This window comes from Spea bombifrons, chromosome 2 (assembly GCF_027358695.1).
Source record: "Spea bombifrons isolate aSpeBom1 chromosome 2, aSpeBom1.2.pri, whole genome shotgun sequence".
NCBI lineage: Eukaryota > Metazoa > Chordata > Amphibia > Anura > Pelobatidae > Spea > Spea bombifrons.
The window spans coordinates 62,783,251-62,807,343 of record NC_071088.1 but is presented as its reverse complement, the minus strand read 5'-3'; the positions used below and the strand labels follow the sequence as shown (position 1 = coordinate 62,807,343).

At 39.4% G+C, this 24,093-nt stretch overlaps 1 protein-coding gene across 2 annotated transcripts; it reads left to right on the top strand.

Moving 5' to 3' along the window:
* The first annotated feature begins 4,525 nt into the window (after positions 1-4,525).
* MEAF6 (MYST/Esa1 associated factor 6) lies at positions 4,526-16,353 on the top strand. Of its 2 annotated transcripts, XM_053454529.1 has the most exons (8): positions 4,526-4,667; positions 8,490-8,605; positions 8,884-8,971; positions 11,563-11,608; positions 11,902-12,094; positions 14,080-14,109; positions 14,788-14,821; positions 15,692-16,353. In XM_053454529.1, exons 1-8 carry the CDS (start codon positions 4,578-4,580, stop codon positions 15,698-15,700), a joined length of 606 nt encoding a protein of 201 aa, XP_053310504.1. In that variant the 5' UTR covers positions 4,526-4,577; the 3' UTR covers positions 15,701-16,353. The 2 variants fall into 2 exon arrangements, with proteins under 2 accessions (XP_053310504.1, XP_053310505.1); XM_053454530.1 differs by lacking the exon at positions 14,080-14,109.
* Positions 16,354-24,093: the final 7,740 nt, after the last annotated feature.

Genomic DNA, 24,093 nt, shown 5'->3' with positions numbered 1-24,093 from the left:
TGCACTTCTTAGCCTTAAAAAGACTCCTGGGTTGCTTTTGCAGTATGTTTTGGGTCATCCAATACACTTCACTGAATTAGGATGAAACTGAGGGAACAATTTATGCCTATATACTTCAAAATTCCTCTGGCTGCTTCTGTCATATCATCAATAAACAATAGTGACTCAGTGGCAATTGAAGTCATGCATGCCTATGCCCTCACATTCCTTCCACTGTGCTTTACAGATAATGTGGTATACTTTGAATCATGAGCCACTCCAAGCCTTCTCCATATTTTTTCCCCAGCATTCTGGTGCAGGTTGATCTTGGTTTCATTTGTCAAACGAATGCTATTCCAGAACTGGGCTGGCTTTTTTTAGATGTTTTTTGGCAAAATCTAATCTAACCAGGGGCGTACCTAGAGTATTTGGCACCCGGGGCGGATCCTGTAAGTGGCACCCCCCCCCCCCCAAATGTAAAGACATCTACAAAATTATGTTGGCAAGAATATTTATTGCACCAATTTGTAAACTGTATGTCAACTGTAAACAACAAGAAATCTCAAAAAATAAATTAATAACTTGTAAGTAAAATAAATATGTTTAAATAACATTTACTGAACATATAATAGTGCTTTCTTTAATAACCCCCCCCCCCAAAAAAAACAACAAACACAACAAGTTTCTAAGAAGACCTAACAAATGAGTGACAAACATTACAAATTAAGTACTGGCTAAGCAGCTAAAGACACTATAAACTAAAAAAAATTCTGATATTATAATCAGGAGTCACCATAACATTGTTCTCTTTTTATTTAAGTATTTGCATATATAGTGGTGTTGCCATGTCGACTCATGATTATATATACCATATGAACCAGACACTGACTGTGGTATAGCATGACACCTATCACTCTATACTGAGACAGACATTGACGGTGGTGCAGCTTAAGTAATTTCATTATATATTGAGGCAAACATTACAGTGAAACAGCATAACTCCTATCACTATACACTGAGCCAGATACTACAGTGGAACAGCATAACACCTATCACTATAACTGAGCCAGATATTGATGGTGGTACAGCATAACCGCTATCTTTATATACTGAGCTAGACACTTATAGTAGTACAACATAACTATCATTATACACTGAGGCAGACATTGACAGTTGTGCAGCACAACTGCTATCATTATATACTGAGACACGCGCTGACAGTAGTACAACATAACTGTTTCCATTATATACTGAGGCACGCGCTGACGGTGGTACAACATAACTGTTAATATATATTGAGGCCCACATTGCCGGTGATACAGGATAACACCTATCACTTTATACTGAGCACACATTGATGGTGGGGCAGCGTAATCCATATCACTATACATTGAGCCTGACATTTACAATAATGCAGCATAACCCATATCACTATATACAAAGCCATAGATGTGGTGTAGGCCTACCACTTCAGTGTCTGGCTTAGTATATAGTGGTAGGGGTTATGCTGCATTATTGTAAATGTCTAGATCGATGTATAGTGATAGGGATTATGTTGTACTGCCCTCAACTGCAGATCAGGGGAAGACTGTGAGAGTCAGTACAGCCTTCCCTTTTTCTGACTGCACCGTGACATTGGGAGGTCCTCTCCCCGTAATCATCCCCAAAGTCCATTTATCCCCTACGTCACTAAACCACAACTCTCTTTTAATTACTCCCTGTAGTTCAGGTATAGATCAAATAAACAACACATGGAAACAGCACGTGCAACTGAATAAGACATAAATATCCTGTATTTACAGGTATACATAAATAATGTATGGAAACATAGCATTGCAGGTATAAATCAACAGAACACACAAACCCAGCATTGCAGGTATAGATCAACTGGAAATCACTCAGCACTGAAGGTATAGATCAAATAAACAACACATGGAAACAGCACCCCAGGTATTGATCAACTGAATAAGACATACAAATCCTGTATTTGCTGGTAAACATAAATAATGTATAGAAACATAGCATAGCAGATATAGACCAACACATTAACACACAAACCCAGCTTTTCAGGTATTGATCAATTGGAATTCACATAAAAACTCAGCATTAAAGTTATAGATAAAACACCCTAAATTACAGGCATAGATCACAGATTGCACACCCCAAAGCCAGCGTCCACATTGCCCACATAGAACCTGACCAGCACCCTGCGGTGGGGGTGCAAGGCCTCTGTCTCCCAGCTCTGCCACTGTACGTAACAGTATAGAGTGATGGGAGTTATGATGTACTTTAGAGCATAATTATAATGAAAAAGACATTGGAAATGGTACAGCATAACACCCATCACTCTCACACATTTACCAATCTACACTTACTAATCCACAGATTCCACACATACCAATCCACAGATTCCACACATACCACACATACCAATCCACAGATTCCACACATACCAATCCACACATACCAATCCACAGATTCCACACATACCAATCCACAGATTCCACACATACCAATCCACAGATTCCACACATACTAATCCACACATAAACCAATCCACACATATACCAATCCACAGATTCCACAGATTCCACAGATACCAATCCACTCTCACTGTCACTCAGTCTTAATGAATGATTTCCTACCTTCTTTTCTACTTCTTTTTACAGCAGTCTTCCTCTTCGCTCCTCTTCTTCTGTCTTCTTCCGGGTCAGAGGGCACTGTGGGCGCGGCTTCAGTGCCGCCGGGGTTTGTTGTCAGATCCCGGCGGCACTGAAGCCACGCCCACAGTGCCCTCTGCACAGCAGCAGTTGCCGCGCGGATCGCAAGGGAGCAGAATCGAAGGGAACCGGCTTAAAATCACTCAAGGGAGCCGGAGGTCTGTTAAAGACCTCCGATACCGCTCTCTTGCGAGCCTGCTCCTCCAGCGGCGGACATTACTGTCCGTCTCTGGAGGGGTGCCGGGTGCCGGCAAGTTGGCACCCCCCTGATGAGCGGCACCCGGTGCGGACCGCCCCCCCCCGCTAGGTACGCTACTGAATCTAACATTTCTATTCTTGAAGCTTATGAATGGTTTGCAGGGCAGCAACAATTGCTTCTCTAAGACAAATGATACAGTCTTTCCTCCTTGGCATTGTGTAAACACAAACCTGAATGCTCCAGACCAGCAAGCTGCTAAAACTTTGGCTTTTATAGAGTTGGTCACACTTGCAGATGATCATTAAGTTAAGGGTATTTGATGAGAAGCTAAGTAGCATCTTAATTCTTTTGGAAAGAATAAGGGTGTACATTCCACGCACAGTTTCTCCACTTTGGCTTTATTTTTGTTGAATAAATCATGACAAATTGTAACATGTCTTGTTTTGGTGTTCATCTAAGGTTCTATTTGCCTAATGTTTAGACCTGCTAAAGAACAGCTAATCATTACCATGTCCTGATATGTAAAGCCATATAATTCAGAGGGTGTACTTTCTTTTTTCACATAACTGCGGGGATTATTGTGGCGTTTAGGTGTAGTTACCCCCTCCATATCACGAAGTGTACACTTTTGGTTCAACCATGAATATTTCTTGAAACCGCTTTGGGCACCCATGATTTAAGGAACATGTTTTGACCCTGTGATTATGTAATGTAACACACATGGGGTATTGTGTTATTCAGGAGACTTTGCAGATTGATTTTTTGTAAAATTGGTGGCACCTGGCTAATAAACAAGTAGCAACCATTTTGTGATATCAATTCTTAGTATATGTTAACAAAAAATATACTTAAACACACATTTAATAAAAATATACTGTTTAAAAAAATTACATTGTTCGAACAAACCTCATGCATTTTGGTTGTATTGTAAGATATTATGGAAATATTTTTTTTCTTAAGACTTCATATCTTGTCTCACGATGCAAGTCAGCTACCAACAGAAAGCTGAGCTGCTGAAAAATATAGTTTAACATGGGTAAAGAAAAAACAAGAATTGTGGTTGCATGAAATTGCCCTGGCCTTCTAGTGGGGGGACGTTTTCCTAAGGGTTAATGTGAAGTTCCGACATTGGAAACAGTGAGTTCTTCAAAATCTTTTTCCACATCGAAGTGAGCATTTTATGAGGGCCAACTCAACCCTTCTCACTGAAGAAACTTGCGTTGACCCCTCATAACGAACAACGAAGTGGTAGAGTTTATGCAGTCATGCAAAAGCTCCCTTTGGTAAATAAATCCCATGGTGATACACTGACACCAAGCTAACATTGTGGGATCCCAGAAAACAGAGACAGCAAGAGAGGGAAGTGGGATTCAGAAATGAATGCGATATAAAGGAGCACAAAGTCATCACCTCACCTTTTGGCGCACTTTGTGAAAGACACCCGAGAGAAATTAAACGGGTAACCACCCAAGCCCACATTGCGTTTAACAGACGTCTTAATGACTTTATTGGTATGCCCCTTCACTAATAACTGTACACGTATAACTTGACCGTTACACCAAACACACGGTACAAAACAAATAACTATCACGCAGCAAACACCAAGGTAGCCAAAAGGGGGCAGGCCTATTTATTCTTCCTTGTGGCCCGCCTCCCTCTCGTCTCCTTCATACTCCATCATGGCGATGCACAACAAGACCACACCACCTCAGATCCCCGATACACGTAGAGAACTAGCCGAGCTAGTGAAGCGGAAACAGGAGCTGGCGGTAACATCTCCGTTTGTTTTATAACTGTGCAAATCATGCGATATGTTTCATTGCCGATTTCGGCTTTAAAAGCCTGCTTCATTCGTTCTGTGAGTTGCGCTACAACAATGGCGTAGCGCCTCCTACGTTTTTTCTTAGGTTGTGATGATTGGCCCTCGTGTCTAGTTTCCTGAATTACACTAGTTTTCCACACTTTGCGTAACTCAAAGGCCGTACGGCGCAAATGGAGTAGGCTATCCCCCGTTGTACTGAGGAAGTTACGTTACTGGCGTAGATTGTATGTAGTTTATGTGTACTCTTTACGCAATTTGCGTTGCGTCTTATTTAATGTTCTATGTACGTTGGTGCAGTCATCTTGGTGAATACAATATAGTAAGTGGCGGGAAAGAGAGGGCGGGGGCAATATATCGGGCCTGTTCTCGTCTCTAATGATCTAGGAAAGAGCGCTGTTTTTTTATGGTTTTCTTAGGCCGCATTATAAAACCTCTGTTTGGTCTTGCTTGCCAACTGTTTTATTCTTTCTCCTTAATGTTTTTGTGCTGTGAATGCTGTTATTAAAATAGTTTGATAGATGAGATTCTTGTCTCTTGGGCATACATTACTATTTGGTTACCATGGTAACTGGAGGTACCAGCTGAAAACAGCGCAAAAAATTAAGACGATCAGGAATGCATTCAAAAATAGGGTCCTTAGTGATTAGAGCATATCTCTCATTCTTAAAATCCAATGTAACCGCAATAAACCTTGCTCTCAGGAGCCTGTTTAGTAATATTAGGCAAGAGTGTTTGATTTATCGATTACATTGTACAGTGCTGTGCAATATGATGGCGCTAGGTGGTAAGCCAACACATGGGAAGAATAGTTATAATCAATGTTCCCTCAAATTTTTCTGAGGTGGTGTTCGCAGAAAATTTCTCTTGTGCAAAAATTTTTCCAGAGCCAAAATTTTGTGCGCACAATATGCTTCTGCAAATGTTAAATTTAAATTGTTAGTCTATGTATTTGGCACAGCTCGCTCATGCACTGCGTTATAGTGTGATAATATAGTATTAGTTACACAACAGTATTGCTTACTGTAATGTTAACCTGTCGGACAGACAAGCCTCTCTCCTAATGTCCACTTTGCTTTGTCACACAGTCCATATAAAGCGAAGATGGTGGAGCTGAAAAAATTCACATTGTGAGGGGGTGGAGCTATATATTTCCACCCCTTTTGACTCCACTTCCATGGTCTATTTTAAAGGGGAAATTCTCGCTGTATAAGTAAATTATGGGCAAATCACCAGTGGAGGATCAAAAAAAAAAAAAAAACTTGTGCGCAGGGGTGTACCTAGAGTATTTGGCACCTGGGGTGGATCCTGTATGTGGCACCACCCCACACACGCGCACACACACTTTAAAACTGCTTCTATCGTTGATAGGGGTACAGCATAACTGTTATCATTATATACTAAGGCAGACATTGATGGTGGTACAACATAACTGTTATCATTATATACTGAGGCACACATTGACTGGGGTACAGCATAGCTATCATTATATACTGAGGCAAACATTGATGGTGGTACAGCATAACACCTATCACTATACATTGAGCCAGGCATTGACAATAATGCAGCATAACCCCTATCACTGTATACTAAGCCAAACATTGATGTGGTGTAGGCCTATCACTTCAGTGTCTGGCCTAGTGTATAGTAGGGATGCACCGAAATGAAAATTCTGGACCGAAATGTAAAATTCAGCATTCACTTGACCAAAACCAAAAATGACCCCCCCTCACCTTTAAAAACAAAAAAAATTAATAGCAAACACCTATCATGCCCCAGTTCTGGCATGTACTGGTTGCCTGGGCATGATAGGAGTGTGATTACAGCCTCCCTATGCCATGCTATTCCACCCCACTTATACATCCATGCTATCACACACTCATTCACAAACATCTAGTTTAAACTACAGCGTAACACCCATCACTCTCACACACTTACTAATCCACTCTCACTAAATGTTTTCCTACATTTTCTCTGTCACTGTCACTTTTCCTCCTCCTCTTCGTTCTTCTTCTTCTTCTGTGTCCTGTCCCGGTGCAGTGTGGAAGGTGGTGGGCGTGGCTTCAGTGTTGTGCGCCGGGATATGATATGACACAACACAGCGCAGCATCATTTGCCGCGTGCATCGCAAGGGAGCAGGATCGGAGGTCTGCATTAACAGACCTCCCAGTCCCTTTATTGTCTTTAAGCCTGTTAGAGGGAGATCCTTGATCTCCCCAACCGAGCCTGCTCCTCTAGCGGCGGACATTACTGTCAGTCTCTGAAGGGGTGCCGCGCGGACTGGCCCGCCCCCTGCTAGGTATGCTACTCGTTGTGCGCACAATTTTTTGATGTGTGCGCTCTCTAAAAGCTATGTGCGCGCGCACAAGAGCACAGCTTAGAGGGAACACTGTTTATAACAGCGCTTTAGATTTCTTACCAAGTGTATGCCAACTACAGAAACAAACACCAGTTTGTGTTCTGCAACATTCCCTATTTACAGCGATGCCCCACATGCATAGATTTTGCATGTTTTGGGGAAGCTATAATGTCAAAATTGGAATATGTGCATTATAAATGGAATTATAGTAAAGGATAGTGTTTGTTTTTCATAGGTAGGTTTTTTATGTGAAGGGAACAGAGAGGGACAGTTGATTATTTTTTTTATTTTATTTTTGACACTGCTCTCTAGAAGCAGTGCACCATATCTAGAGATGACAGCTGATGGATCTTTTTTGAAACAGGGAAACCCTTGTCTACATCGCTAGAGAAGTTTCCCTCTGCCCTTAAAGACCTCGGTGCTCTTCAGAAGTTTGGACCTCTAAAGTCCCGTAATGTCAACTTGCTAATTTTGGGCCCCAGGAGGGACCAGGCTGTCAATCAGGCATTTATCGTTATAATTATAATTTATTGTTTAATGTAATGCCATCATATTCCGTAGTGCTGTATAATGGGTAGAAGGGACATAAGTAGTATATAACATAACCATTTGACTTACAGATACAACAGGTGAGGAGGGCCCTGCTCAAACAAGCTTACAATTTAGAGACTAAGGCGTTCAAATGCGTAACACTAGAGCATCAACTGCCAGTATTTTGTAAATTAATGTTGCGTTTTAACAGATTAAAAAAAAAAAAAAAAAAAAAAACATTTCAGACGTGCTGTCTGGACTTTTCAGGACCAACACACCGATTTTTTTTACTTTGCTGTAAAAAAAAAATAATTAAAATAGAATGACCAGGTTTTAATCACCTAGTCTGATATTCTGACTAATGAAAGTCTCTGGATTAAAGGATTTCAGTGCACAAACTTGACTTCATTTGCATTTGTTTTGTTAATATTATTTTTATAATTTTTACTTATATAGCGCCAACAATACATATACATGGGATATGACAAGACTAGAATTGACAGGCTAAGACAAACCGGTACATTAGCCATAAAGAATTAACCCAGTGTGCTGCAGGGCAAGTCATCCATAATATCACTAGCAAGCCAAATTTTAACATAAATAATGAATTATTTGTGAGATTTTGAGGTTATAAATACACCAAAAGCACCTTTTAAAGGCTTTTCCATGTTCTCTCTTTTTTCCATCTTCTGATGTATCCAGTTTAAAGAGGCAATTATTTGAATATCCTATATATGCGACTACATTTTTAGCGGAATAGAACTGTCCACTGTTCTGCCATTTATTATTGTGTACAAAAATGGAAAGGTAGCTTGAGTATAAAACGTTGCTGTTGAAACATTGTTTGTATCAGGTCTTTAAAGATCTGTCTTATTTTTTCAGGAAACTTTGGCAAACTTAGAACGCCAGATTTATGCATTCGAAGGAAGTTACTTAGAAGATACCCAGATGTATGGAAACATCATCAGGGGTTGGGACCGATACTTAACAAACCAGAAGTGAGTTTTGAAGCAGCTTTCAGCATTGGCTTCCTTTGTTGCGCAATTGAGTCCCCCCCACTAAGAGATTGTACCTGTCTACCCTTATATTACATCTAAAAGTATATGGTAACAAATTTAAATGTACATATCTAGTTCCATTTAACATTGTTCTATATAGTAAGAGAAGCTACTGTCTTGCGTTTTATTCATCGTTCCAGAATTTGTTTAGCAGTTTAAAAGGTCTATTTCTGTCATTCTATTATTGATTTACATTTCTTATTTTTATTTTGTCTCAGGAATTCAAACAGTAAGAATGATAGAAGGAACAGAAAATTCAAAGAAGCTGAAAGGCTTTTTAGCAAGTCTTCAGTAACTTCAGCAGCTGTGAGTAACATTAAGAACTTTAGAAATATGGCCCAGTACCATGTGTTTTTAGTATCTATTGAATGTAATTCTTTTGAAACTCATCTACCGTATATTCCGGCGTATAAGACGACTTTTTAACCCCAAAAAATCTTCTTAAAAGTTGGGGGTCGTCTTATACGCCCAGTCGTCTTATACGCCGGAATATACGGTACTTATATGTGTTAATTGTTCAAGCTTAAAGAAGACTGGTTATAAATGTTATCTATGTAATGGTGACTATAATGTAATTTATAATATGTATTAGAAAATCACCATATGTGCATATTTTGAAGCAAGAGTCTGACAGTTCACATAAACTTAGACACCTGCTCTCCTAAGTCATTAAGTTTGTCCCATGTTAGGTCATCTTTGACTCTAGCTGTCTTTATACCATATTTGCTTGATTATAAGACGACCCCCCAAAATCTGAATATTAATTTATGGAAAAAAAGAAAAAGCCTGAATATAAGATGACCCTATAGGAAAAAAAGTTTTACCAGTAAATGTTAATTCATTTAAACTATGTGGACTTTTTTTTTTTTTTTTTTTTTATAAAACCTATGATTGAGAAAAATATTTTGTTTTTATTTCCTTTTTTTTTTTTAACCTGCCCCCCCAGTTATGCACATCTGCCCCCTGGCTTGCCACTCTGCCCCAGAAACGCCTTATACCCCTATATGCCACTCTGGCATTTAGGGGGTTAAAAGGCATATTATGGGGCAGAGTGGCATATAGGGAGGTATAAGGCATTTCAGGAGGCAGAGTGGCGAATAGAGGGTTAAAGGCATTTCTGGAGGCAGAGTGGCATTAAGGGGGTTAAAAGGCTTTTTACAGAGCACTCTGCCTCCAGAAATGCCTTATGCCCCCCATTTAACACTCCCTCCCCCTCCCTCCTCCAAACTTACCGGAGCTTCTGAGTCCCCGGTATGTAGTCCGGGCAGCGTGTAGAGCTCTACGCGATTCGTGTAGACAAATTCCACTGTAGATCTTCCCCGGCGGGCAGAGGTCACGGGGAGCTCTGACAGCTACGGAAGGTCTGCGCGATGGACGCAGACAACACCCGCTGCTAAACACACCTCCTCCCGGCTGCAGCGGATGTTGTGTATCGCTGCGGGGGATCTGGATCTTAGTCTCATAGTCAGACCTAGTTGAGGTCTGATTATAAGACGAGGGGTATTTTTCAGAGCATTTGCTCTGGAAAAAACCTTGTCTTATAATCGAGCAAATACGGTAGCAAATTGATAGGCTTCTTCTGCCAGATCTCAGCTTACATATGGTAATAGCCCTTTACTGTTATCAAACACTGTTGCTGAAATATTAGATCGTAACTAATTTTTTAAAAAAAAATAGGTGTTATCTTTAGAAAAAATTTTTGTTTCAGTGAACTACTGTATTTGCTCGAATATAAGATGAGGTTTTTTTCAGAGCAAATGCTCTGAAAAATACCCCTCGTCTTATAATCGGGGTTGTCTTATAATCAGACCTCAAATAGGTCTGACTATGAGACGACTAAGATCTAGATCCCCCGCAGCCGCAGGGGACCTGGATCCTCCTGTCTGACCCCCCCACCACCACCACCACCACCACTTACCGGTGCTTCTGAGTCCCCGGTGTGCAGCCGGGGCAGTGTGTAGATGTCTACGCGATTCTTACGCTGCAGCCGGCAGGAGTTGTGGCTAGCAGCGGGGGTTGTCTGCGTCCATAGCACAGACCTTCCCCGGCTGTCAGAGATCAGAGTTCCCCGCACCGGTGCGGCACCGGCATCACCGCCCATCGCGCAGACCTTGCCCGACCGTCAGAGAGAATTCCCCCCGCTGCTAGCCACACCTCCTTACGGCTGCAGCGCAAGTTGTCTACACGAATCGCGTTGACATCTACACGCTGCCCCGGCTGCATGACAGGGGAGTCAGAAGCACTGGTAAGTTTGGGGGGGGGCAGGGGAGTGTTAAATGGGGGGCATAAGGCATTTCTGGAGGCAGAGTGTTCTATGAAATGCCTTTTAACCCCCTTAATGCCACTCTGCCTCCAGAAATGCCTTTTTAACGCTCTATACGCCACTCTGCCTCCTGAAATGCCTTAAACCTCCCTATATGCCACTCTGCCCCATAATATGCCTTTTAACCCCCTTAATGCCAGAGTGGCATATAGGGGTATAAGGCATTTCTGGAGGCAGAGTGGCACATAGGGGGTCAAAAATCATATCATGGGGCACAGTGGCATATAGGGGGTATAAGGCATTTCTGGGGCAGATGTGCATAACTGGGGGGCAGGTTGGAAAATAGAAGGAAATAAAACCAAAATATTTTTCTCAATCATAGCTTTTATTAAAAAAAAATAGTTTACATGAATTAAAATTTACTGGTAACTTTTTTCCTATAGGGTCGTCTTATATTAAGGCTTTTTCTAAATTAATATTCAGATTTGGGGGGTCGTCTTATAATCGAGCAGATACGGTATGTTAGTCATACTGCTTATGCTTAGTGGGAGCAAGACAGTGTTGCCATTCAGGATATGAAAAATGTTGTCTTTAATATTGTTAATGAGGACCTATTTGTGTTTTCTGATTGTAGGCAGTAAGTGCATTGGCTGGTGTTCAAGACCAAATGGTTGAAAAAAGTAGGTATATTTTTGAACATTCAGCATATGTTTATAAAGTTTTTAATGTATGGAGTTTCGTTATGGCTTCATAAGCGATTTAAAGCCGTGTGTATGTATGTATGTATGTATATATAATCTCACACCTCTGTGTGTGTATAATAATCTCTAAATATTTTTGGACTTTGTTTTTATTGTTGCCTCCAGTCAATTTGAATGAGCGCTATTTATAAAAATGCCATTCATATAAATCCAATATTAATCTTTAATAGATAGGATTTTTACTTTACCCAGTAAAATATTTCTGTTTTTAGGAGAACCTGGCAGTGGGACAGAGAGTGACAATTCTCCAGACTTCCAGAATCAAGAAAATGAGCCCGGTCAGGATGATACAGAGGATCTTGATGGTTCTTTGTCTGGTGTAAAACCTCAAAAAGCAGCTTCTTCGGCCAACTCTGGTGGCCATCATAGCAGTCACAAGAAGCGCAAGAATAAAAACAGGCACAGGTTGGCTAAGGAGTGGTTTTATTCGCTTTCCTAATCATATTTCTGCTATATGCTGCGCTTCTGTTAGCATTAACCAAACACTTTAAATGTGATTCAAATGACCAGCATGGCAGCTGCTAAATGTATTCACCAAGTATAACCATGTTTTTCTTTAACAACATTGCTTTTAATATGCATTTTGGCTTTCAGTGTGCCTAACCTCCTATATCATTAGGATATCATTGTCTAATGGCTTCTCTTTAATTGGAATAAGTAGGTTACGTTCATGCTCTAATGCATAGACTTTATGCATTTCATATTTTTCAAGATTAATTTCCTTTTAACAATATAGTTAAGTGTTGGGTTTTTATTTCTCTAAGGTCTGGGAATACCTAGAATTTTTTTCACACACTCTTGCACAAATGGAAGAATCGGGGACATATCACCATATCCACCTTTGTAGAAACTTTGCATTGCTGACCGTGAAGGTCATGTTGGGTGATTATTTTTTTTTTTTTTTTTTTGGTAATACATGAAAAACCTGGAACCTGGTTGTGTGTTTGTTTGTTTTTTAGGGGAGCATCCAGGAGGCAGAAAGTGCTAGAAATTTTTTCCACTTCTAATGAAAACATCCATTAAGCCATTAATGTTAGCTAACGTGCTAGAATAACTTTGTTGATAATACCCTCTTGTGTATATGTAGTCCCTGATTTTTATGAAATCTTGCATGTTAGAAAGTGACCTAAAATGTGAAAGTACATACACCGACCAGCCATAACATTATGGCAACTGATAGGTGAAGTGAATAACACTGATAAGCTTGTTATCGTGGCACCTGTCAGTTGGCGGGATATATTAAGCAGCAAACGAACATTTCATCCTCAAAGTTGATGTGTTAGAAGCAGAAAAATGGGCAAGTGTAAGGATCTGAGTGAATTTGACAAGGGGCAAATTGTGATGGCTAAACGGCTGAGTCAGAGCATCTCCAAAACTGCAACTCTTGTGGGGTGTTCCTGATCTGCAGTGGTCAGTACCTATCAAAAGTGGCCCAAGGAGGGAAAAGCGGTGAACCAATGTTGGGGCGAAGGCTGGCCTGTGTGGTCAAATCATCAGACGAGCTACTGTAGCTCAAATTGCTGAAAAACGTAATGCTTGTTCTGATAGAAAGGTGTCAGAACACGCATTGCAGTTTGTTGCGTATGGGGCTGTGTAGCCAGAGACCAGTCAAGGTGCCTATGCTGACCCATGTCCATTGCAGAAAGAGCCTACAATGGGCATGTGGCCATAAGAACTGGACCACAGAGCAATGCAAGAAGGTAGCGTGGTCTGATGGGTCATGTGTTTTTTTTTGGGGGGGGGGGTTTGCATCATGTGGATCCTCATGTGCATCGCTTACCTCTAGAACACGTGGCACCAGGATACACCCTTGGAGGCCCCACCTAGCAACTTACAGGCCTTAGAGGATATGTGGCCAATGCAGACATCTAACCAGTTATCACAGCACACCTTCAGAGGTCTAGTAGAGTCCATGCCTCAATGGGTCAGGGATGTTTTGGTGGAAAAAGGGGGACCTACACAATATTAGGCAGGTGGTCATAATATTATGGCTGATCGGTGTATATTAAAGTTATTTAATTATTAAGCATTAAACTATAGTTAGTTGTGTAAGGGAGCAAAGTATATGCTACCATATTATATTTAGGATTGTTTCCTAAACAATGATTTCTCTCTAGCACGTTAATCAAATGAATCTCACATCTATCATTTTGTCTTTCCTCTAAAGGTTTAAGCACATTAATTTAACTTACTTGCTCTCTTATGTTGCTTCAGCTGTCATCTAATCATAAGCATCTGATTATTCTTTTAAATATATATGTTTCATTTTTAAATCTTTGTTCCGATTTGGCATAATGTTTAATGCTAATTATTCAGTTAAACTAATCGGTGTATTAATTCCTATTGCTTTTTTTTTTTCTTTCTTTCCTTTTTTAAATGCTTCCCCCCAGTCCATCTGGCATGTATGATTATGACTTCGAGTAAGTGTGATTCTTCAGTCTGTACTACGCCTGTGTAAATAATGCCAAATGCATGTTTCAGTTGCTCTTCCTGTGTGTGTGTTATGCCTAACTCTCTACAAAGCTGAAAATATTTTGCAGAAAACAATAGAACGATTAAAATGCAATATATAAGTCCACACAGATTTCTCAGAAGTAAAAGTATTTAAAATGATTTATTTTGTATCATTGTTTAAGCCTTAATATATTGTCCTTGCCACTTCCAATGAAGTGTATAGAGAGCAGCTCCAAAAATTACATTGTTTTATTGCACTTGTATAGCTGTGCTATAATGAAATATAAACTAAAAGCTATAAGTCTTTTACAGAAAAATGGAACCAGAACTACCCAAAAACCATTTAGTAATAAATGTAATAAGCAAAATGTTTTGATAATCCTAAATTCTGTGATTAGAGGTTGGGTAGCTCAAAAGATTAACATAAAGTACAAAATTCTCCAAAAAAATACATAAATGGGACAATAGCTATATTTTAAATATCCGAGATTAAGCACACTTATTGACTATACAGATGTACTTACAGCCACACTTTTTTCCGATCATTGGGTCATAAAGAAAGCTTATTCTCAAGAAATGTTGTTTGATGTGAAAAGCACTTAACAAATATGGCTCATTAACCATGATATCTTCTTCTTCCACAGGATTGATCTCAAATTGAACAAAAAACCTAGATCTGTAAGTGTCTGCCTCAGTAACTGTAACCTAATTCTATTTTTTCCATGAGATGTTTATAGAGAGCAAAGCTATTTCATATTATTTTTTTAATTGCTTTATATAGCGCCATCATATTCCGTGTTGCTGTACAGTGGGTAGACGGGACATAACATATATAACATAACCATTTGATTTTTAAATGGATCCTGAAGTGCACAGGCAGCCAATGAAGAAACTGACAAAAGGGAGAGAGGTATTAGTAAAGGGATGCCGTCTGGTCTGCGAACATGTTTACAGATCAAGGTAACAAATTGCTTCTGGCATCAAATTTCTGATGAATGCCGCTTTGTAACCATTGCAAACAAAGCCATTCATTAAAATGTGCACATTGGTTTTGTCAGTGGTCATAATGAGGGAAAGCATGGCAATATTGCCTAGCATAACTAGGGACATAGGCAGCATTTATATACCAATGGGATCCTTTCCCTGCCTTTGTTTTATTTTTATTTTTTTATGTGCAGTCCATTTTGGCATATATGTGTTGGGAAGGACAGGGTTGCATGCAATGTTGCTGTCGTTTAGACAAATTTTTTGGTGCACTGTGTTATTATACCTCTAGCTTGGGCTTGCCCCAAGCTGAATAGTTTTCCCCTCAGTTTTGCTTTAATCTATCCGACATATATGAGAAATTAACTTTAATGCACTTAAATTGTCTATGTGTGTATGTTGAAGAAAACAAATATGCCAGTGTTTTTTACATATGTGCTGCTGCATTGGATGTGTGTCTTGATACCACAGGAGTTAAATATTTATTGCTCCATGGATATGGATAACATCTAGCCATGTAGTGGCATTTAATTGTATTGTCTAAATGTCTGCTTTTCTATTTAGGACTATTAACTGTATCTTGCGAATGGCACCAAGAAGCCTCTCCTCTTCCGGTTCAAGAGTTTCCTGCAGTTTATGCCAAGATGGAAGAACAGCAAAGAAACCAAGAAGGAATGCACATAACCATCATGCAACACACATGATACAATGTATTGTGATTTTGGAAAAGTGAATTCAGGGAATTTATTATATTCAAGATCAGAATATGTGTGATCAAGATAGGAGAAATATATGCGTGTGTGTGGTTTTTGTACAATGTTGATACAGCTACTCTCCAGTTGACGTGCTGCTGTAGTGTATACAAATATTGTAGATTATTTTGTAGTTACCTATATTTTGTCCCAGCCACTTACATTACTTGACAATAGAATATGCTGGTCAATTAACATTTTTTGGGTTTTGTTTTTAATTCTCATTTAGGAAAAGCATATTACAAACAGCTGTCCTTGTTTTATAGACAAGAAATTGTTAGTTTGTCCCTTTAGTTGAAAAATCTGTTATGCTACACAATTTTTTTTGTCTTTATGTTGTTAATATATGTACATAGTTTTTTTTTTTATTTTATTATATATAGATCTTTGTTCTGTATACTTTCTACCATATCCTGTAGAGGCCAACATATTTTCCTACATTTTCTTTTAAAAGATTGAAGACTGGTTAATGAACAGTGTGTTATGTTTATCTCTAGTGTCTTATTGTAAAAGCCTGGGATTTCTGCTATTCCTTCCCCTACCCATTGTATTTCAAAAAGAGAATGAATGGTAAAGATTTTGAGGGGCATGAGGCAGATGGTCTTAATGGGGTCTATTCTCTAAAGGTAGTGATGTGTCCTGTACTACATTATGATGAGGAAACCTTGGGTAGGTTCTACAGCAGCAAGATATTGTCAGGCCCTGTAAAATATGTAGTTAACGCAATGAGATTTTTTTTGAAGGCTGCATTGTATAGGGCCATCTCAGCCCTTAATGCTGGAAAAACTTGCTAGTGTTGGCCCATCATAATAGTGAAGCGAGAGTTAGTCACAACTCTTGTTAACGCTCCCGTTAGGGGTATGCCATACTGCCATTTTTAGAAAGACACTCTTTTTCTTTTGTCCTTTAAATTATTTATTTGACAAAGTCCCTCTTATTGAGTTAAGTATTGTAGAATTTAGATTGCAATCAACTTTTTTTTATTTATTTTTTTACACTTAATTTTAACTGATTTTAAAGTTATTACAGGAGACATCCATCTGAGTAAGGTCAACATATTAACAGTGGACAGTTGTTCCTTCTATATATTTTCCCCATTTTGATTTATTAATTTTTTACACACTTTCACATGCTGTAATATTCAGTCTTAATGCAGACCCCATGGTGGCAAACATCATAACAATAAACTAAACAGCCATGTTGTTGGATTCCAGTCTAATTCAGCTTGAAATATATCAAGTAGAATTAAATATTTTTGTTAATTGCAACTTGGACCTCATAAATCAAAACTTGCTATGCTTCAAAAAAAAAAAAGGGGGGGCGCAGACTAGATGGGCCAAATGGTTATTCTCTACTATTAAATGTTGTTTTATGTAAAAGTAGTATTGATATAGTAAAGTGAGCAATACAGGATTATAGATCACCCATTCCCCAAAGAAAATGTGATCTCATAAACAAAATATATGAAAGTACATTTTTTTTAGCCCACCGCAATCCAATTCATTTACTTATTCATTAACTCTTCAAGTCTCAAATATAATAAGTCTTGTAGGGATTTATATAATTACACTGCATATGCGAGAGAAATATTTGTATACAATTTAATTCAAACCAGGGTACTTGTAATCAATGTTCCCTCTAATTTTTCTTAGGTGGTGTGCGCAGAAAATTTTGTGCACACAATATGCTTCTGCAAATGTTATATTTAAATTGTTAGTCTATGTATTTGGCACAGCTCGCTCATGCACTGCATTATAGTGTGATACTATAGTATTAGTTACACAACAGTATTGCTAACTGTAATGTCAACCTGTCAGACAGACAAGCCTCTCTCCAGATGTCCACTTTGCTTTGTCACACAGCTCATACAAAGCAAAGTTGGTGGAGCTGAAAAAAATCACATTGTAAGGGGGTGGAGATATATATTTCCACCCAGTTTGACTCCACTTGCATGGTCTATTTTAAAGGGGAAATTCTCGCTGTATAAGTAAATTATGAGCAAATCACCAGCGGAGGATCAAAAAAACTGTTGTGCGCAGGGATGTACCTAGAGTATTTGCAACTGGGGCGGATCCTGTATGTGGCACCACCCCACACACACGCACGCTTTAAAACTGCTTCTATCGTTGATAGGGGTACAGCATAACTTATCATTATATACTAAGGCAGACACTGACGGTGGTACAGAATAATACCTATCACTATATACTGAGGCACACATTGACTGGGGTACAGCATAACACCTATCACTATATACAGAGGCAAACACACTCTATGCTATCACACACTCATTCACAAACATCCAGTTTAAACTACAACGTAACACCCATCACACACACTTACTAATCCACTCTCGCTAAATGTTTTCCTACCTTTTCTCTGTCACTGTCACTTTTCCTCATCTTCGTTCTTCCTCCTCTTCTTCTTCTGTGTCCTGTCCCAGTGCAGTGTGGAAGGTGGTGGGCGTGGCTTCAGTGTTCTGCGCCAGGATATGACACAACACAGCATCAGCTGCCGCGCGCATCGCAAGAGAGCAGGATCGGAGGTCTGCATTAACACCGATCACTATACACTGAGGCAAACATTGACAGGGGTACAGCATAACACCTATCACTATATACTGAGGCAAACATTGATGGTGGTATAGGATTACTGTTATCATTAAATACTGAGGCAGACATTGACAGTGATACAGGATAACTTATCATTATATACTGAGGCACACACTAACGGTGGTACAGCATAACACCTATCGCTATATACTGAGGCACGCATTGACGGTGGTACAATCCTATCATGCCCAGGCAGCCAGTGCATGCTAGAACCTGGGCACGATAGGAGTGTGATTGCTGTTAGCAATCACACTCCTATCATGCTAAGTCTGCCAGTACATGCTGGAATCTGTGTATGTCTGGGTATGAAAGGAGTGTGATTGCTGTTAGCAATCATATACATATATATATATATATATATATATATATATATACATATATATATATATATATATATATATATATATATATACATATATATATATATATATATACATATATATACATATACATATATATATACACATATACATATATATATATATATATATATATATATATATATATATATATATACATATATATATACATATACATATATATATACATATACATATATATATATATACATATATATATACATATACATATATATATATACACATATACATATACATATATATATATACACATATACATATATATATATATATATACATATACATATATATATATACATATATATATATATATATATATATATACATATACATATATATATATATATATATATATACATATACATACATATATATATATATATACATATACATACATATATATATATATATATATATATACATATACATACATATATATATATATATACATATACATACATATATATATATATATACATATATATATATATATATATACATATATATATATATATACATATATATATATATATATACATATATATATATATATATACATATATATATATATATATATACATATATATATATATACATATATATATATATGTATATATATATATATATATATACATATATATATATACATATATATATATATATACATATATATATATATATATATATACATATATATATATATATACATATATATATATATATATACATATATATATATATATATATATATATATATATACACACATATATATATATATATACATATATATATATACATATATATATATATATATACATATATATATATATATATATATATATATATACATATATATATATATATATACATATATATATATATATATATATATAATATTATTGAATTTCTGACCAATTTTGGTGTGCGGAAGGCGTGGCTTTAGTGTTGTGCGCCGGGATATGACATCAAATCCCGACGCACATCATCAGTTGCCAGGCGTGTCGCAAGAGAGCAGGAACGGTGGTCTGCATTAACAGACCTCCCACTCCCTTGATTGATTTTAAGCCGGTTGGAGGGAGATCTCCCCAACCGAGCCTGCTCCTCTAGAGATAGACATTACTGATGAGCTACTGAAGCGAGGTCTGGTCAGGAGAGAGCAGGATAATCCAGAAGGCAAGCCAAAGTCAAAAACCAGAAGAGCATGTAATACTAGAAAATCAACACTAGGTGGGGAAGAATACCCATGGCAGCCCACAGTAGCTGCAGGAGTTTTATGTGTTGTGGAACCCAAACCACCCCTTGACGTCATCAGGACCCCCACACACACACACCATAGAGGGCCATAGCAGTAACAGAGGCCTCCCCAGCCCCCACCAATGAGGACACTGCAGCAGACGCCCGGACACGGCTGAGATTGTCGGAGGCTCTGAAAGACGAACTGGCACGCACGGGCATTCTATCTTCTCTGGAAGGCCTTGTTGATCTACCTGTCCAGATTGATCGACGTCTACGTGAACACAGACAGGAACGAGCCAGGGGAAGCAGTCCCCCAAGGCACCATGTCTCCCATGTCCCGAATCCGTCAGTAGCACATTCTCCTCCTGCTTTCATTCCCCCAGCTTACCGCATTTACGGACGTTTTTGAGAAGAGAGGAGCTGATGACTGCCCCATTGATTTACTACCGGGTTCACCTATCCCGTATGGTTGTATTTACCCCCTTTCAGGGCCAGAACTCCAAACCTTGAAGGACTACCTAGAGGATGCTCTTAAGAAAGGGTTCATTAGATCATCTACATCTCCTGCTGGAGCACGGATGTTTTTTGTTGGCAAGAAAGATGGGGGCTTGCGTCCCTGTATTGATTACCGGGCCCTCAATGATATTACAGTAAAAAAAACACTATTCCTTACCTCTGATACCCGAATTATTGGATCGTCTCAGCTCTGTTGGTATATATTCCAAGATGGATTTTAGTGGGGTTTATAATAAGAGAGAATAAGAGACGGAGATGAATGGAAGATGGCCTTCAGAACACGGTATGGACATTTTGAATACACCGTGATGCCGTTTGGCCTCTGTAATGCTCCTGCCACATTTCCGCATTTCTTGAATGATGTTTTTCGGGACTATTTGGATGTGTTTGTCGTTATTTATCTCGGTGACATATTGATCTATTCTCCTTACTTGGCTACGCGAACATAGCTTATACGCAAAATTAGAGAAATGTGCCCTTGAGACCACCACGGTGGAATTCCTCGGTTTTCTCCTGACACCCCAAGGCCTCCAGATGGACAGTAAAAAGATACATGCTATCACCAAGTGGCCCAGCCCATCCAACAAGAAAGAGGTACAACACTTCCTTGGATTTGCAAACTTCTATCGTAAATTCAATCCAAGGTGGTACAGCCTCTCACAGCATTGACCAAGAAGGAGGGCAGATTCGTCTGGTCTACACAGGCTCAAGAAGCCTTTGATCACCTCAAACGCCTCTTCACTTCTGCGCCCATACTCTCTGTTCCGGATCCTTCCAAACCTTACGTCCTGGAGGTGGACGCCTCTGAATCCGCCATCGGAGTCATACTGTCCCAAAGACTTGGTGCCCTGTACATTTTACACCCTGAGAGGAATTACGACGTAGGTGACCAGGAGTTGCTGGTATTAAAATCCGCTTTGGAGGAGTGGAGACATTACCTAGAAGGCGCTTCACACTCCATTTTGGTCTACACCTATATGGGAGAGGCTCCGCTACCACAGTGCACCAGAGAGATCCACTGCTACTCAAGACCTCATACAACGAGACGGTCTTCTCTACTTTCAGGAAAAGATCTTTGTACCACCTCCTGTACGCCAAGAGATACTACATCTACACCACACCACATTAACAGCAGGTCATGGAGGTACGAGGAAGACTGAGGAGCTGCTTCGCCCCCGACAATTTTGGTGGCCGGCTATGCGACAGGACGTTGTTGCTTATGTATCGGCCTGCCAAGTGTGCACCAGTACTATGACAAACGCAACGACACCCAGCTTGTCTTCTTCAACCCCTGCTGGTACCCAAACAACCATGGACTGAAGTAACAATGGACTTTATAGTTGACCTACCTGCTTCTCAGGGCCATACTACTAAAATGGCCCATTTTATCTCAGCCAAGGGATTACATACATCTACTGAGACTGCCTCCTTAATCCTCAAAGAGATCTTCCCCCTACATGGTCTACCACAGTCAATTGTGGCCAAAGATTGTGTTCAGGAGTTACGGTGCAGTAGTTGAGTTGGACAGGGCCTGGTGCAGGGCGACAGCACTCTCCCGATGGGCATCTAGGGTTGTGCAGCCACATACCAGCGCCCTGACATAGCAGAGGATGATGACGGAACAGAGCAGAACTTGGAGATATCCTGCAGGCACCCGGGAGCAGGCATGAGACATAGCACTGGAATCATGTGCAGGATGCTGCAGGTTGGAAGTAGCACAAAACATAACAAGCAAGGGACAGGGAGACCAAGCAAGAAACATAACCAGACAAGATATACATAATACAGGGCACAATAGGGAACAAGAGAAGGAATACTCAAGATCCAACATGAACAGGACAGGACACCCCTGTACTGGGGATTCAAGACAGGACACCACTCTACCTGGGATTCAAGACAGGAAACCCCTCTACCGGGGATACAAGACAGGACACCCCTCTACCGGGGATACAAAACAGGATACCCCTCTACCGGGGATTCAGGACAGAACACCACTCTACCAGGGATTCAGGACAGGACACCCCTCTACCGGGTATTCAGGACAATAAAGCACAGAGCTGCCTAGACTGACCAGGCTCCACATGATATGATTACACAGAAACCACAGGACCAAACAGGACTAGCCTAGGACTACAAGATAACAGTTGGAGATTCTGTCACATCTGATGGCCATAGTATGCTTAGCCCACCACTACGCCAAAGTACTACAATATTCGGTGGGTCCTAACACTAAACCCTGCCTACAGAGGTACTAAACAAACCAAACATGAAATCCTAACACATATTAGAGAGACATACCTGTAGACTGAAGACTGAGACAAACATAATGGGTGGGCACACCTTATAAAGGAAACAGAGCTGAAGCAAAGAGCAGAACTAGAAGCAAGGAATGGAAGATCAGAACAGAGCATAAGGAAATCCAGGAATGGATTGAAGCAAAATAGAGAAACTGAAGCAAGACAGAGATATGCAGCTCCGCAGCCTGGGAGAGCGTGACAAGAGGGTGGTCCAAAGTGTCATAAGTAGCAGAAAGGTCCAGTATGATTAGCATGGAGTAGTGGGCCTTGAATTTAGCAGTGAGTAAGTCATTTGTAACTTTAGTAAGGGCGGTCTCAGTTGAGTGTCGAGGCTGAAAACCAGATTGAAGAGGGTCAAGTAAGGAGTTGGAATCAAGAAACTTTAATTGTGTATAAGAAATTCTTTCAAGAAGCTTGAACCTTTAACTCCTCGCGCGAATCTACGTATTTCCGCTCCAGTTAACCCCTGTGATGCTGCTTTGATAAGGTAGGACCAGGAAGATTAGTAAACGAAGATGAACACGAAGATTCTTCGTGTTGTGTGTCTTCGTGTATGTTTTGCCACCGCCATGTTTGTTTCATCGATATTCGGGCTGAACAATGAAAATGCACCCTTCGTGTTTGTTTTCATGTTCGCCCAAATACGAATACACAAGTCTAGTTTCCATTAATTTCCCCACTACTGATGTAAGACTTACTGGCCTATAGTTGCCTGACTACTCCCTTCTTTCTTTCTTGTGAATGGGCACAACAATTGCTAATTTCCAACCTTCTGGGACTACTCCCATTAACATCTCCCATTAAAATCTGTTAGTACAACACTAAGCTCATTTAACCCCTTAAGGACAGAGCTGTTTTTTAGACTCTTCATGACGATGGTTGTTTTAATATTTCTGTGGTGCTCGTGGCTAGCTGTGATTTTCTTTTTTCTCATTTACTGTACCCACACAAGTTACTGTATATATTGTTTTTTCAAGACAAGAAAGACTTTCTTAAGAAACCATTATCATATGTTTTTACTATAAAAAGTATAACATATGGTAAAAAAAAGAGGAAAAAAATTTTTTACTTGGAAAATATTTTATATATCTACAAAAGCTAACTGTTAAATAGATTCTTATATTTGTCCTGAGTTTAGAAATCCTCAATGTTTTATGGGGTTTTTTTGCAAC